Below are 13,461 nucleotides of genomic sequence, written 5' to 3'. Positions count from 1 at the left end.
CAATTCAATCACCCACCAGGAGATACTCATGGATTCCTTCTCTTTCCACTCCTGTTGTCCCTTTCCTACTACACGTGGGGCTCTCCGCTCAGCCAAAGTCCTTGTCTATTTTCAACTGCTGCCATTGAGCATGGCCACATTGCTGATAGGGTGCCTGGGGTCACTTCTCCATTTAGAGAGGTGAAAGGCCAGGGCCTCGCCCTCCAGGAATAAACCCCAAGGACTGTTGAGCTCCTCCAGACCCTTGTCAGAGCCCTATTGTGGTCCAAAGCATTCCTTTCTCTGCTGGAGTCCGTCAGCTCTGGCAAAAATCAAGTTTCCTCACCCTAATCTTACCTCATCCACACAAGTTTCCTTGAGAAATTATGGAAGAGAAACGCTTTCTTGGAATCCTCAATTGTCAGAACTGGAAGGGCCCTTAGAGACCATTTTGCCCCAACTCCCCTCATTTAGCAGAACATATAACTTCCTTTTCTCTATTTCCACGTTCCAAGGAATCCCCAAGGCCGTCTCATAATAAAAATCAGGAGGAAGTCAAGAGCCAAGTTAATCAAGGAAGTAAACTACTATGGGACCCAGCTGTGCTCAGGGAGGATTGCGTCATCAGAAATCCAGCCCTGGTCCCAGGATTTGTTTATTAAGGATTTTCTTCAAGGAGAAAGGGAAGGATCTGTGGTAGCTCAACTCTAAAGCTTTTCCTGGGGCGGCTGTGACTGGAAAAGGTTTGATTAGCTTTCATTCACGTCGGGGGAGTTCTAAAAGTCCTGCTTTGAAGAGGCCTGCCTTTACTTCTGACTGGTCCAAGCGTTGGGGAGAAGTGGGCAAGGTTTGCCTCTGTGCCGCTTACCTCCCCCCAAAAAGTACCTCTCTGGGTCCCATACTCAGAGAAGCCTGCTTTCAGTTTGGAAGCATATCAAGAGCACTTGAAACTATGTTAGGATGGGCTTTTGCAAACCAGATTACTTAGGGACTTAGGACATGTGTTATATCCCTGTGTCTTGGGTGCTCAGAAAAGAACCCAGGGTGAGATCTGGACACAAGTCCAACCCTATATCACCCATTCTCCCAGAATTCAACCCATTCTCCTTCCTCGCCTCAGATCTATCGGATCAAGAAAACAATTATACTTTTTAAATTTTTTTATTCATGTTCTTGCCCAGCTTTTGGACACCCTGTATTTGCACAGTCCAACTGCTCAGATGTATTAGGAAATACAATCATGTGGTATACAGTTCACTGGCCTGATGGGTAGGGGTGTTCAGGCTGGGATGGAATGCTGCTAGGGGGAGTAAATGGAGAGGAGTCGAAGGAGTTGTTAGCTCACAGGTTAGTGAGCAACCAGTCTAGCAGTTGTTTCCTAGCCATGTTTCCCACAGCTTCATCCAGTTGTTGCTCCTTGGCAAACTTCATGACCTCTTGAAGAAGATCCCCTACACTGTACCCCTTCTCTGCTGCCTTAGCTGAAACTTCAGGAAGCTGTGGAGAGAGCAGAGGTAGCTTTGAGTCACGTAATGCTTTTGGAGAAGGGACCCAGGTGGATCAAGGGGACCCTCCCCTACTCACCTTCCCACCCACCCCACCCACGCTGCTAGGACTAGAGTAAAGCCTGACACAGATCCAGCACTGGAGGCTTCTGACCTGACTTTCCTCTTTCCTTTGTGCCTCCTCTAATGACGTAGCTCCAAATGCCACCAGGACTTTCTTTTTGAGCTTTAGAAAACAAACTCTGGAATTAACTGTGTTCACCAAACACTTCTCATAGGTGCTAGATCCTTCAGTTAGTCTGTGATGATTGCTAGGTCAAGGTTAGGGGTCGCCATTCCCCAGCTTCCCTAAGAAAAGTATGAGGTGAGAAGTAGGGACAATCTCCTGGTCCTGGACTGAAAATAATTTGGTTCAGTATTTTATTTCTCTTAACTCCATCTGATGTAAAGAACACAGTTGTGGGGTGTGTGTGTGAGAGAGGGAGGGAGGAAGAGAGAGGAGAGAGAGAGAAGAGAGAACTTGTATGTGCATGAATGCTGGCCTCTGTGAAAGTGGAGGGCAAGGCCAGGACTAGGGCGAAGCAAGTGAGGTACCTAGGGCAAAAAATTTAAGGAGGTAAGTACTCTTGGGGCACTTGCAGGACACATGAGTTTGGGGAGGAGCTCCCTTTTCCTTTTTTTTTTTTTCCTCTCTCCAATCCTTTGAGGGCCCTCAAACTCAAAATGTAAGACTTAAAAATTGCTCCCTGATGTGTTACCGAATAGTTTGTTGAAAGGATCACTGATAAAATGAGCTAACCTCACTTCTCCTCTTGGTGGAAATGCGCAGGCCTTGAGGTATCCAGAGCCCCACTCAGTTAATGGTTTATCACTTTGTCTTTTTATGAAGTGCAAGCAATTTGTGAAATGCACAGTAAAGAATAGGCTTGGGAAAAAATTGGACTGCTCTTGGGCTCTAAGTACAATGCTGCCTCCCTCCCCCTGCCCATTGCAACCCTCTTTTCTTCTTGCGCCTGTTGCGTTGCTTACCTTCTCCAGTTGTCCATCGTCATCTCCCATGAAGTAGAGCATGGGCACGTTAAATTGGGAGGCTGCAAGCCACTGCAGGACAGCCTGGAGCTGCTTCTGCAAGCTGCTTGTTGAGCACTGATTATTAACTATGACTTCAGGCCCAGGAGAGTCTTGATAGTTCTGTGACGTCGCACCATCATGACTACATCTGGAGCCACCAACCTGGTAATTGGGGTTGTTTGCCAAGGCTGCTTGTTCTTCCAACTCAGCAAGGGCTGCCCCGTTATTACTATACTTAGCCATGATAAGGCACAACTTCATCACAGATTCTACCAGTTGATCTATAAATTGGTAGTTCACTTGCTTCATCCCACTGATAAAGTCAGGTTCTTGATTGTCCTGGCATTGTTCTTCCCCTCTGTCAGGCTTCTTGGACACGGAAGCCGCTTTTTTTGTCCTGGGCTCAGAATGCTTGTTCTCACCTTCGCATAGATCCTCACAGTTGAAGGGGCTCTCACTAAGCATTTTCTGAATCAGCATTAGAACGATGTTTGACATATCCAGCTTCTGAGAGTCCAACTGTTGATTTTCCTTCAGGGAGGTGGATGGTCCCGGAGCTCCACAAGATTCTAGATGTTTCATTGAAAGTGCTTTGGCACTTTGGCCACTTCCAGACTTTTCGTATTGGGCATTCTGAGTCATATAGCCCATGGTAGAACCAGGACACTCTTCTTCAAATGCATCTTTGCCTTTGGCCTGCTGGGTCAGATGGTACTGGATCAGCATAAGGGCAGACACAATCAAGTCCTTTGCCAGTGAATCCGTGGAAGGGCTGATCTTTTCTCTTTTTTCCTCTTTATTGGCACATGCTTTGCCAGGCATCTTGCCTTGGTTTCCCTGCTTTTGGTTCCACATGGTCAGGCTCTCCTTGAGGATGTGCTCACTGACTTTCTCGGCGCTGGTCAACGACTTGCACTGCTCCGGTTTCATTTTGCCTTTGTCCTTCTCCTTCATCTCAGCTTTCATGGCTGAGAATTCAAGACTTTGGTTCTTGCATTTGGGATCGTGGGACCCAGCTTTCAAGGATGCATATGACAGACTCTGAGATTTAGTCTCCTTCTTCTCGCCAAGAAGAGCACTGACCAGACGCTTCAGCATAGCTTCCATGATATCTGCAGCATTTTGTTTTCCGTGGTTGAACAGATTCCTCTTGACAGCAGAGACAAAGTCCGAGTCGGTCATCAGGACCCCAGTGATATTATGCAGGTTCTTCATGCAGGAATCAATCAAATCAGACACAATTTCTTTGGTGTGTCTTAACAACACTCTCTTCAGGACCACACAGGCCGGAATTGGCTTTCCAGAGCTATGTACTTTCAAGGTCTTCATAACAGAGACCATCATGTCAGATGCTACCTGATTTGCATAAACCATGAGCCCTTTGCTGATAGAATCTGCAAATTCTTTACTATCTCTTTGGCACATCTGTTTGTCCCCACCCTTGTTCTTGCTGGATAATTCACTATACAGAAAGGTTTTCTGGCCACCTTCCCTGCACTCTTCCCCAGTGCCCCGCATTTCTGCCGAGGTCAATTCCACAGCATCATGGGCCATTTCAGAAGCAATCTTGCTCACAGCACTGTGGGGGCTGTTTTTCCCTTTGTCCCCAGGGGATGGGTAGAGAGAATGATGGAGGCATTTGCTTCCACCTTCCCACTTCTCCTTGATCTCCTTACGGGCCATCTGGATTACCAGGGAGGATAGTCGGTTGACGTAGAAGGAAAGGTCATCCATAGAACATTCACCATCAAGGGAAATCACTGCCCTCTGAGTGCTAGGAGATTTGGCTGGAGGAGTGGAAGGACTCTGGTTATTGTTGGTGTTTTTGGCTGCTGTCATTTCTAGATGTAGGCTTTGAGGTCCGTTGGCCATATAATCCATGTTCAGTTGATCAGCATAGACACTGTAGCAGTTCCCAGAGGGTAGTTTGTGATATTTGCCTTCTGTGTCTCCCACTTTATGTTTATAGCTAGAGGCCGAGGGGCTCAGTGCATGTTGAAAACCCAAGGAATACTTCTGGAGGTCATTGAGAAGCCAATTGAGGACACTTATGGGATCAGAGGGAGCTTGTTTGAAAAGGCACACAGATCCCTCCATCTAAAAAAAGAAGAACACCTATCCATAAGAGTTTGGGTAGGGTACTTCTTTCCCTTATTTTATTTAGAAGATATATCTTCTAAACTGCACAGATTAGGGATTTGGCCTTTAGAATTTTGCAGGGGAATGTAACATACAATTAAAACCATTAATACACAAACACAAGTGGCAGCAGCAAAAGCTGAGTATATGCATTTGTGTACCTAACTATATTTAAGTGTTATCAATATATTTGTCAATTTCATCTGTGTATGTGTTCTTATCTCAGTATGTGTCAAAAATGTATCCTTGTATCCATTGTGTGCGTATGCACATCAATACAGCAATTTCTAAGTGTATCTCTACAGATGTGAGAATGTGTCAGTCTGTCTTGTGAAAGGTGTAAATGTGCCTTTGTGTATGTGTGTGTATATGTGTATGTCAGTGCCCATGTGTGAGTATGTGTAAGCATGTGTAATAATGTGTTGACATCAATACTCACGGCCTACTGTATAGGCCAACATGTATATGTTAGTGTGTACCTTTTGTACATGTGTGGGATTGTAACCATAAGAGTGTGTATGTCAGTGTGTCTGAGAATATGCAAGTAAACAAGTGTCGATTGGAAATGATGTGCATATATTTATGATGTAAATCTACTAGCATGTATCATGCAGCTATAAATGCATTTGTATATATTAGAGCATACATTCACATATTAACATACATACTCAATAATTAATGTATGATCTATTAATAAATGTGTATGTTAAAATATGAATCATATGTGTAAATAGGTGATTGTATAGTGACTGTGTAGTCTGTCAGTAAATTAGGTGTCATTTATGTTATATTTATATGCTGTGTCCGTGCTTGCGAATGTGTGTCAGTATTGCACACACTCCGGCATTTGAGTTTGTGTGTGAGAACATGAGTGGGGATGTTATTGCAGTTGTGTCGATGTGTGTATCAGCGCATACAAACAAGAGTTAGTGACTTTGTATCATCTTGTTTAAGTTTCCATGGGTGTGTATCAGCATGAAGTATATTTATGTGTGTATGCCTATACCTGAGTCTGTGTGGTTACTGTGTTTTGATCAAAGGCTATGGGTGTGTGAGTATACGTTTATGTGTGGTGTGCATGCACATATATGGGTGTTTATGTGCGTCATATGTGGGCATGTCTGGGTATCTGGCTGTATAACTCTATACCTTTGTGTATGTGTGTAAGTCATTGTTTATGAATAGGTCAATATACCTAAGTTTGGTATATTAGTGCTTGTGTGTTTGTCGATGTCACGTGTAGCCAGACATGAGGACATCTTTGCTTGTATAAATTATTTTTTGTTAACGTATATAAATGTACACATCGATGTGTCACTTTGGATAGATTTGTATGCTTGTGACTGTGTGTGCCCGTGTCTGAATATGTGTATATGTATTGTACACATCTTCTACTTGGCGCTAAGTGCCCTTGCCCTCTTTGCCCCTTCCACTGCTTCATCTCCTGTCTTTTCACAGAATTCCTGGAAACGTGAGGTCATGAGGTCAACTTTTTGCAAACGGGTTTGACACAATCAAGGAGATCTGCCTTGTGTGCAGGAAATATGGACGGCTCTTTTAAAAGTAAACACCAGGTATAATTTATCCCTTTCTTGAGACTCCAAAATGGAGTTGGCAGCAACCCCCAACTGAACCCAAAACTATTTAGAGAATATTTTGTAACTGGCTTTTCCTTCCTTAGAGCCCACTCTCATTATTCTAAATGTGTCCGGGGCCAGAAATGATGTTTCTCATTATAACATGAGCCCAGGAAGATAGAACAAGAAATACTTGACTCTTTTGCACTAAAGCAAAATATCCCGTTCCAATACCAGCCACTCCAGGCTTGCAGGACTGTGGGGGTGACTTCTCATGTGTTCTAATGCTTACCCCAAACCAGGAGCCTAACAGATATAATTTAGAATAATTACACAAAAACAAAGGATTCTGTATGTGACAGTGGCATGCAAGTCCAATTTGTTCTAGTTTTATGCTGCCCAACAGCCTAGGTAATCTCTTAGACAACAGGGTAGGAAGACGGCAACTATAGTTCTTGGTCATTGCGGATTCTCTCTGCTCTATATCCTCATTCTTCCCTCTTGGTCTCCGGGCAACATAGGGCACACAAGTCTATTACAAGCCAGCAAAGAACATTGCAAAGGATCTGGCTTATAAGCCCATATCTTTATTAGGATAAGAATAGCAAGGTTATATTTGGAGTAGGCCCCTGAAATCAGGAAAGGGCATTCTGAGCCTTTGTGATTAGTGCTATTGTTAGACACCCGGGCATTGAACTTACCGGGACTCTCAAGTTAGGACCGCGTTCTCTAGAATGTCATACTGTTCAAATTTATGGGCCTGTTTGACAATAGTTATCTTACTATCTCTGAACCAGAGTCCTCAGACTCAGCACTGGGCTCTGAGAATTAGAAAGGGTGAGCTCAGAGGCTAAGTATACCTTAGACTGGTCTTGCTTCTCGGTATCCTTGATCACGATAATCTCTTTTTCTTCCAGATTTCCCAAGTTTAAGTCACCTTCCGAACTGGAACCAGCAGCATCCTATGGAATTAAGGGGTAAGATTTTTATGAAGTGGATTTTTGAGACGTCTCTAGGCTGCCCTCCTAGGCTACCACTTCAATGTATGAACGCTATGTCCCCTATTATCCCTCTTCTTTCTGAAGGAGAGGTAGGACTGTGATGCTAGCTAGTCTTTGAAGAATGATAAAGTTCCCACCACAAATTACTACTCCCCCTCGCCCTGGCCCCACTGAAGGTATTCACAAAGTTGTCAGTCTCAGGAACCATACATATCCCATTAATCATCAAACTTTTGGACAGGTTTTTTTTATTTTTTATTTTACTTCTCTGACATGCTATTTTCCATGCTTTAATTCTTTCATCCCTACCAACAACTTAAGTGGCTTCTAAAATGAGACTTGGTATCAAGAGTGACAGTAAATTCTGAACCAGAGATCCTGGGCTTCCTAGAACAATGGCTTTCCCCTTGAGACTCCTCCACGTTTCCACCTTCTGCCACATCCTTTCCTTTTCCTCATGCTGCCCCTGATAATGCTTCTCAGCAGTTTCCCACCCATTCCGAGTGAGGGGAGCAGAGAATACCCACCTTGCAATCTTTACCTTCCACATTCAGGGTGGACACATCAACAAAGCATATCTGCATCAAATTAGGAGAGTGAATTTAGAAAAACTTTAAAGACCGTAATTTCTTTCTGGGAGATGACAATACCTACCTTATAAGGTTCTTGTGAGGACTGATAGAGATACTGCATGGAAAGCTTTTAGCAGAGTGCCTGTACATAGTAAGTACTCAATAAACGTTAATATGATTATTATGAGGCAGACAGAAGCTTAGCATCACTGTATTTCCTAAGCGAGAATACCTACCTGTCAGAGAAAGGCCCAAAATATCCACATTTATTGAGAAAACTGAGAAGAGAGGTGGCTTGCCTGACTGACACAAACTCAAAGGTGGAACTTCCGTTAGAAGTTGATTCCCCCAGCTCCCAGTTTAGAGCCCTTTCTGCTATAGTGTTCCCAAAGTGTGGTATTTTTACTATTGATGATATAGAATATTTTTGGTGGTACGTAAATAGATGTTTGTATTAATAGGTGCATTTGTTGTTGTTTATTTGGAAAATACATCCTAAAACGTCAAACCTGTGGTATTGTGGACAACAGTGCCTAGGGTGATGGTAATTTTTAAATGTATTTGAATTTTAAATTCATTTTTAAAAACATTGCAAAAACACATATTAAGTAGTACGAGTGGCACTTGAACATGATAAAAAAAATGTGAAGTACTATGCAAATCACTGAAAGTTTGGGAAACAGAGCATGAAGTATTTTGCCCTCCTGAGGGAGTCCCACTTTAGTGTAACTTACTGGTAGCTAGGTGACATTGTGACTTCAGAAGTGTTAGGTAATAGGGGCTGGTAACTAGGCAACCACCACTCCTCCCTCCCCCGAGCTCCCCCCATAGCCCTCCCTCCCCAAGTCCTTTATATCACATCTGGTCCTGCCTCTCCTTTAATTTGTCCTTGTGTGGTGTATAAAGCACACTGGTCCCCCACAGGCCTCCTTGAGCTTGGTTGCTTGGAGACATCACAGTATCGCTCTCCATTAGTCCATCCTGGGCTCCAGGATATCTATACTCCTACACTGATCCTTTCCACTCCTTGGTAGGGGTAATTTTGTGTCTTACCACTTTCCGGTCCTGATCTTGCTGTCCTGTTGGGCTGTAGAGATCTACCTTGCACACACTCCTGCGGCTGTGTAACCAGTCAATATCGTCAGACATCTGTAAAGAGAAAGGAAAGAAATCTGAATATATATATGGTTATATATGCTTTTTAGGGACTGGCTGAGTTTGGATAAGAATCTCTGAAGGGCTTTCTGAAACCCATCTCTGGGTTTCAATCAGGTTTAGATTAGGAACTGGTGGGGTGAGCAAAAGGGGAAGGACACTATGAAATGTTTGAACTTGATAATCAAGATCATTATCTTTTAGCACAGTCCATAGTCTCCTTTAATTTAGACTCCTCACACCAAGTATTTGGAATCATGGGAATATCATGTTAACTTGTGAGAAAGCCAGTCAGGAAAAATGGCAGGCTGGGAAGCAAACTCAAAGGTCGAGAGACTGTGGGGATTAAATTTAATGATTTACTTCTACCCAAACTCCACTAAATCTCATCTGTCTCCACTTTTGTTTGCCCACTCAGGTACCTCAAAGAATAAAGCTCACCTCATCCTCTTTAACTGAATTTTAGTTAACTCCAGTTCAACCAGAGTCTTTCTCATTACATTAAAGAAAGTGAAGTTAGGTAAATAGCTCTAATACTTATTACGTAGGGCCATTGGACAAGACTAGGTACAGTGAATAAATAGCCCCTTTTATGAAAACAACATATAAGATTCCAACATATAGAACAAGTTTCTGAATGTTGAGAAAAGTCTAATAGCTATGAATATAACCAAGAGACAAATGTCTGAGGGAAGACCAGACCCTGATCCCGTAGACCAAGTTTAATTTTATTTTTGAAAGAAAAAAGAATCTCTGCTGCCTTCCTTCAGCCCTCACCCTGCCACCTCCCACCTTGGCCTGAAACTAAAAGTAAAAAGGAAATGGCAGGGACACTGAGTGATTTTTGCTATGTAAGACCTCAGATCTATGTTCAGGAAGATACAGTTAAGAGCTCAGTAGAATTGTTTTGGTTTCTAGGGCTTAAATTTGATTTCGTTTTAAAATTTAACAAGAGAAGCCTTTTTGCTAAGTTATTAGAGGGCTGTTGAATTCCTTCCTCCCACTTCCTTCAAAATTGACACCCCTTTTAACCTCTAGCTCCCTCTCTCCCTTCTTCCATTCCCCCTCCGTCCTCTCTCCTTCCCTCCTCCTCCCTCTCACTCCCCCTCCTTCCCTCCGTTTTCCCCTCTCTCCTCACTCCCTCCCTCTTCCCTGCCCTCCTCTCCTCTCCCCTCCTTCCCTCCTTCCCTCCCTCCCTCCCTCCTTCCCTCCTCCCTCAACATTTTGATAACAGCTATCCTCTGATGGTTGTCTTTTCCACATGATAATACTACATTTCTACCCTTTGCTATCCCCCCCCCCCAATCTTTTTGGGTTCTCACTTCAATAATGTCTACATTTTCCTGGAAAAGTTTTAGGAGAGGGCTTCCCATACCCGCTCAGAAGAGAGAGTTTCTTTCCTTTTTTTTTAAAGCTAGAGATGACTAGCCTAGAAAAAAGGAAGAGGAGTCATAGAGGTCCCTGATATGATTTGGATACAGCCTCAGTCCAAATCCTAAAGAATTAAAAAAAAATAAAATTTGTGAACTCATTACCTTGATAATGAAGTTATTTTAGACTTTTGGTTGAAATTGTGCCACCCAGAAGGGAGATGTGCCCCTTTAGATGGAACTGGGCAGTGCCAAGTTCTTGGGCACCTGAAGCTGGCTGCCACCCCCGTCAGCTGTTGGACGAGACTGATGGGCCAGGCTTTTCCCTGCTGCCTCTGACCCTGGGGTATGACAAAGGAGTTTGTTGGGTCACAATGCCCGCAACTAGCAACCTCAGCAAAGGCGTGGCAGTCTGGCAAACTGAGTAGCCCTTCACACCAAAAGCACATCAGGCTGTCTCCCATACAGCAACCCTTTTCTGTTCTCTCTAGGGGGGTACACGTATTTATTTCACATTTTGTCCATCTTACAATCCCTTGATACTTCCCTTCTCTTTACTCTTCTTGTTTCCAGGACAATGTAATCGTATTAGTTACCAGTTTGGTGGGGGTCTGTATTTTTCACATACAGAATCACCGCCAGCCTTTATGAATAAGACAGTATTAATTTTCCCATCTTAGCTTATTTCTCTTTGGGTTTCCCACTAGACATTCAGAGTTATGCGGCAAGAGATCTTTGGATTTATGTAAAGACAGAAAAAATGGCAAAGTCCTTTCTGGTTATCCTGAATAAAAGCAGAAATAGGAAGTTTCACCTCACTGTCAAGATACCCCCGTAGCTAGTCAAAAAGAAGTCAGAAGATGCCCCTACCTTTGTAGTATCAGAGTAGGCTCTTTTATAGGACCTTGGAATGATTTCTTTCTTGTTAATTGGGATGCTGTGATGACCCTTCCAGTCTGACCCGAGATGTTGCTTCTTTGCTCAACCCTCCGTACTCTCCTAAAGCCTTCACGGCCAGCTGGTACCAGAATTTCTACTTCATGACATCACTGTTTCTATAGATAACAGTGACAACACAAAGTTGGTGGCTCCATTCTTAGGATTCTGGATGTCTAAGTGATCCAGCAAGCTCTAACCTTCATCATGAAGACCAATTATCCCAGAAAAAAGGCCAATCTCCTTGGGACAGGGTCAGCCTTGCACAGACTTTTTTAAGTTATGAAAGGGCCTGAGACCCACTTATTCTTTTTCATTATATGGCCAGTACTGGATTGCTGGCTACTATATTCTTTAGAGGATTATCCAGTAGCCTTTGAGATGCCTTTAGTTTTGCCCCAGTTTGGAAACATTAGCCCATCACCAAATAGCTCACACTGTGCCCAAGACTTGTCTTATCTTCTCCTTGTCCTTTCTCTACATATTACCACTTTAACCGCATGCATGAGAATAAATGCATCTGAATTAAAAATAAGTTGGGAGGATCCCCTAAACAATACAGTTTTGTATTCTTGGTCTACTTCAATTTCCTCTTTTCTTTGTTACCCCTGAGATTGCATGTCTCAACCCTGCTGTACAATTTTGATCTTGTTAGTTCATGGCATAAAAGAGAAACAGAGCTAGACATTTGTTAAAAGTGGCAAGACAGATTTTATTCGACTGCGGTAAGGAAGAGAGTCTTCCTTTTTTTAAGGATTTTATTTATTTATTTGAGAAGGCGCGCGCGAGAGAGAGATTGAGAGAACGAGTGGGGAAAGGGGTAGAGGTAGAAGCAGACTCCCTGCAGAGCAGGGAGCCCAATGTGGGACTCGATCCCAGGATCCCGGGATCATGACATGAGCCAGAGGCAGACACTTAACCGACTGAGCCACCCAGGCGCCCAGGAAGAGAGTCTTCCAATGAACAGAGCTCAACTCCACTGAAACAAGAAGCAGAAGGCTTTTTAAATGCTGGGGTGTGCTAAAGGAAAAACTGCTGAGGGAAATGTGTGTGTGTGTATGTATGTGTGTGTGTTTGGTTGGGGGGTGATCAGTGTGATTCGGGCAACTGTGCGTGCTAACTGGTACTTATCAAAGTTAGGCTCCTACCCTTTCATAGAGATTAGGAGACAGGAGTTCTTCTTTCTTGATAATTACATTTCAAAGGGATGACTCCCAGGTCCTTGAGAAAAACATTTCTGGGTTGTAGAAGATACATCTCAAAGGAATGGAGAAAGGATTTACAATGATAGGTTTTCTAAAGTAAATGTTCTAAGGAAAGGGAGGTCAGGGGCCTATAATCAGGTTTTGGCTGAAACAAACAGTAAATTCTTCTGGCAGTGCTGAACTTTCTTAGGCAGGCCTTTTAAGGAGGCTGGGGTCATCATCCTAGGGACATGGCCTTGAGCTGATAGAAACTGTTAGTGTTTGTTCAAGTCTCTTAATGTAGGGAAAGGATGATACTGTTTGTGCCCGTGCAGTTCTATAGGCCAAGGGTGAGACCTAGTTGAGAAGTCTCAGAGGAGCCTGACTATATCAAATCATCATGCTGTATACCTTAAATACATACAATTTTTATTAAAAAAATAACGTCTGGGGGCACCTGGGTGGCTCAGTCGTTAAGCGTCTGCCTTCGGCTCAGGTCATGATCCCGGAGTCCTGGGATCGAGCCCCGCATCGGGCTCCCTGCTCCGCGGGAAGCCTGCTTCTCCGTCTCCCACTCCCCCTACTTGTGTTCCTTCTCTCTCTCTCTCTATCTCTCTGTCAAATAAATAAAATCTTAAAAAAAAAAAAACTTCTGGTCAAGGAGGGAGTCTTTGTCAGTGGTGATGAGCTAAAATCTACAGCACAAGACTTGTTTTTCCTCTATCGCCTTTTTGTCAAGAACTTTTGATGATTAAAGGAAAAGTTGGAGCTCCTGGATCTGGCTCATGTCTGTAGAATAAGAAGCAAAGAAAGAAAACGTGTATTTATTCTCCAAGCCCAAGAATGTATATCCCTAAGATTAAAAAACAAAACGCCTCTATGTCTCCCAGCCCAGAAGGGAATGACTATGATCTGGGCCTGGAAAATGTCTTACCAAATCCCCTGAATGACAAAAAGAGAACTATTATGGAT

At 43.4% G+C, this 13,461-nt stretch overlaps 1 protein-coding gene across 1 annotated transcript; it reads right to left on the bottom strand.

Moving 5' to 3' along the window:
* Positions 1-1,320: 1,320 nt before the first annotated feature.
* Positions 1,321-11,278, bottom strand: AKAP4 (A-kinase anchoring protein 4). The gene is made up of 6 exons (XM_028092954.2): positions 11,240-11,278; positions 8,898-8,993; positions 7,800-7,850; positions 7,132-7,233; positions 2,514-4,652; positions 1,321-1,476 (listed from the first exon to the last, which is right to left on the bottom strand). The coding sequence occupies exons 2-6, from the start codon at positions 8,991-8,993 to the stop codon at positions 1,321-1,323; spliced, it is 2,544 nt and encodes an 847-aa protein (XP_027948755.1). The 5' UTR covers positions 11,240-11,278.
* Between the last annotated feature and the right edge of the window lie 2,183 nt (positions 11,279-13,461).

Source organism: Eumetopias jubatus, unplaced genomic scaffold (genome assembly GCF_037043125.1).
Source record: "Eumetopias jubatus isolate StellerSeaLion01/CBP00866 unplaced genomic scaffold, mEumJub1_p1.0 scaffold_11, whole genome shotgun sequence".
NCBI classification, from domain to species: Eukaryota; Metazoa; Chordata; class Mammalia; order Carnivora; family Otariidae; genus Eumetopias; species Eumetopias jubatus.
Note: the sequence above shows the minus strand (reverse complement) of the source record. Positions and strands in the feature narration are given on the sequence as shown.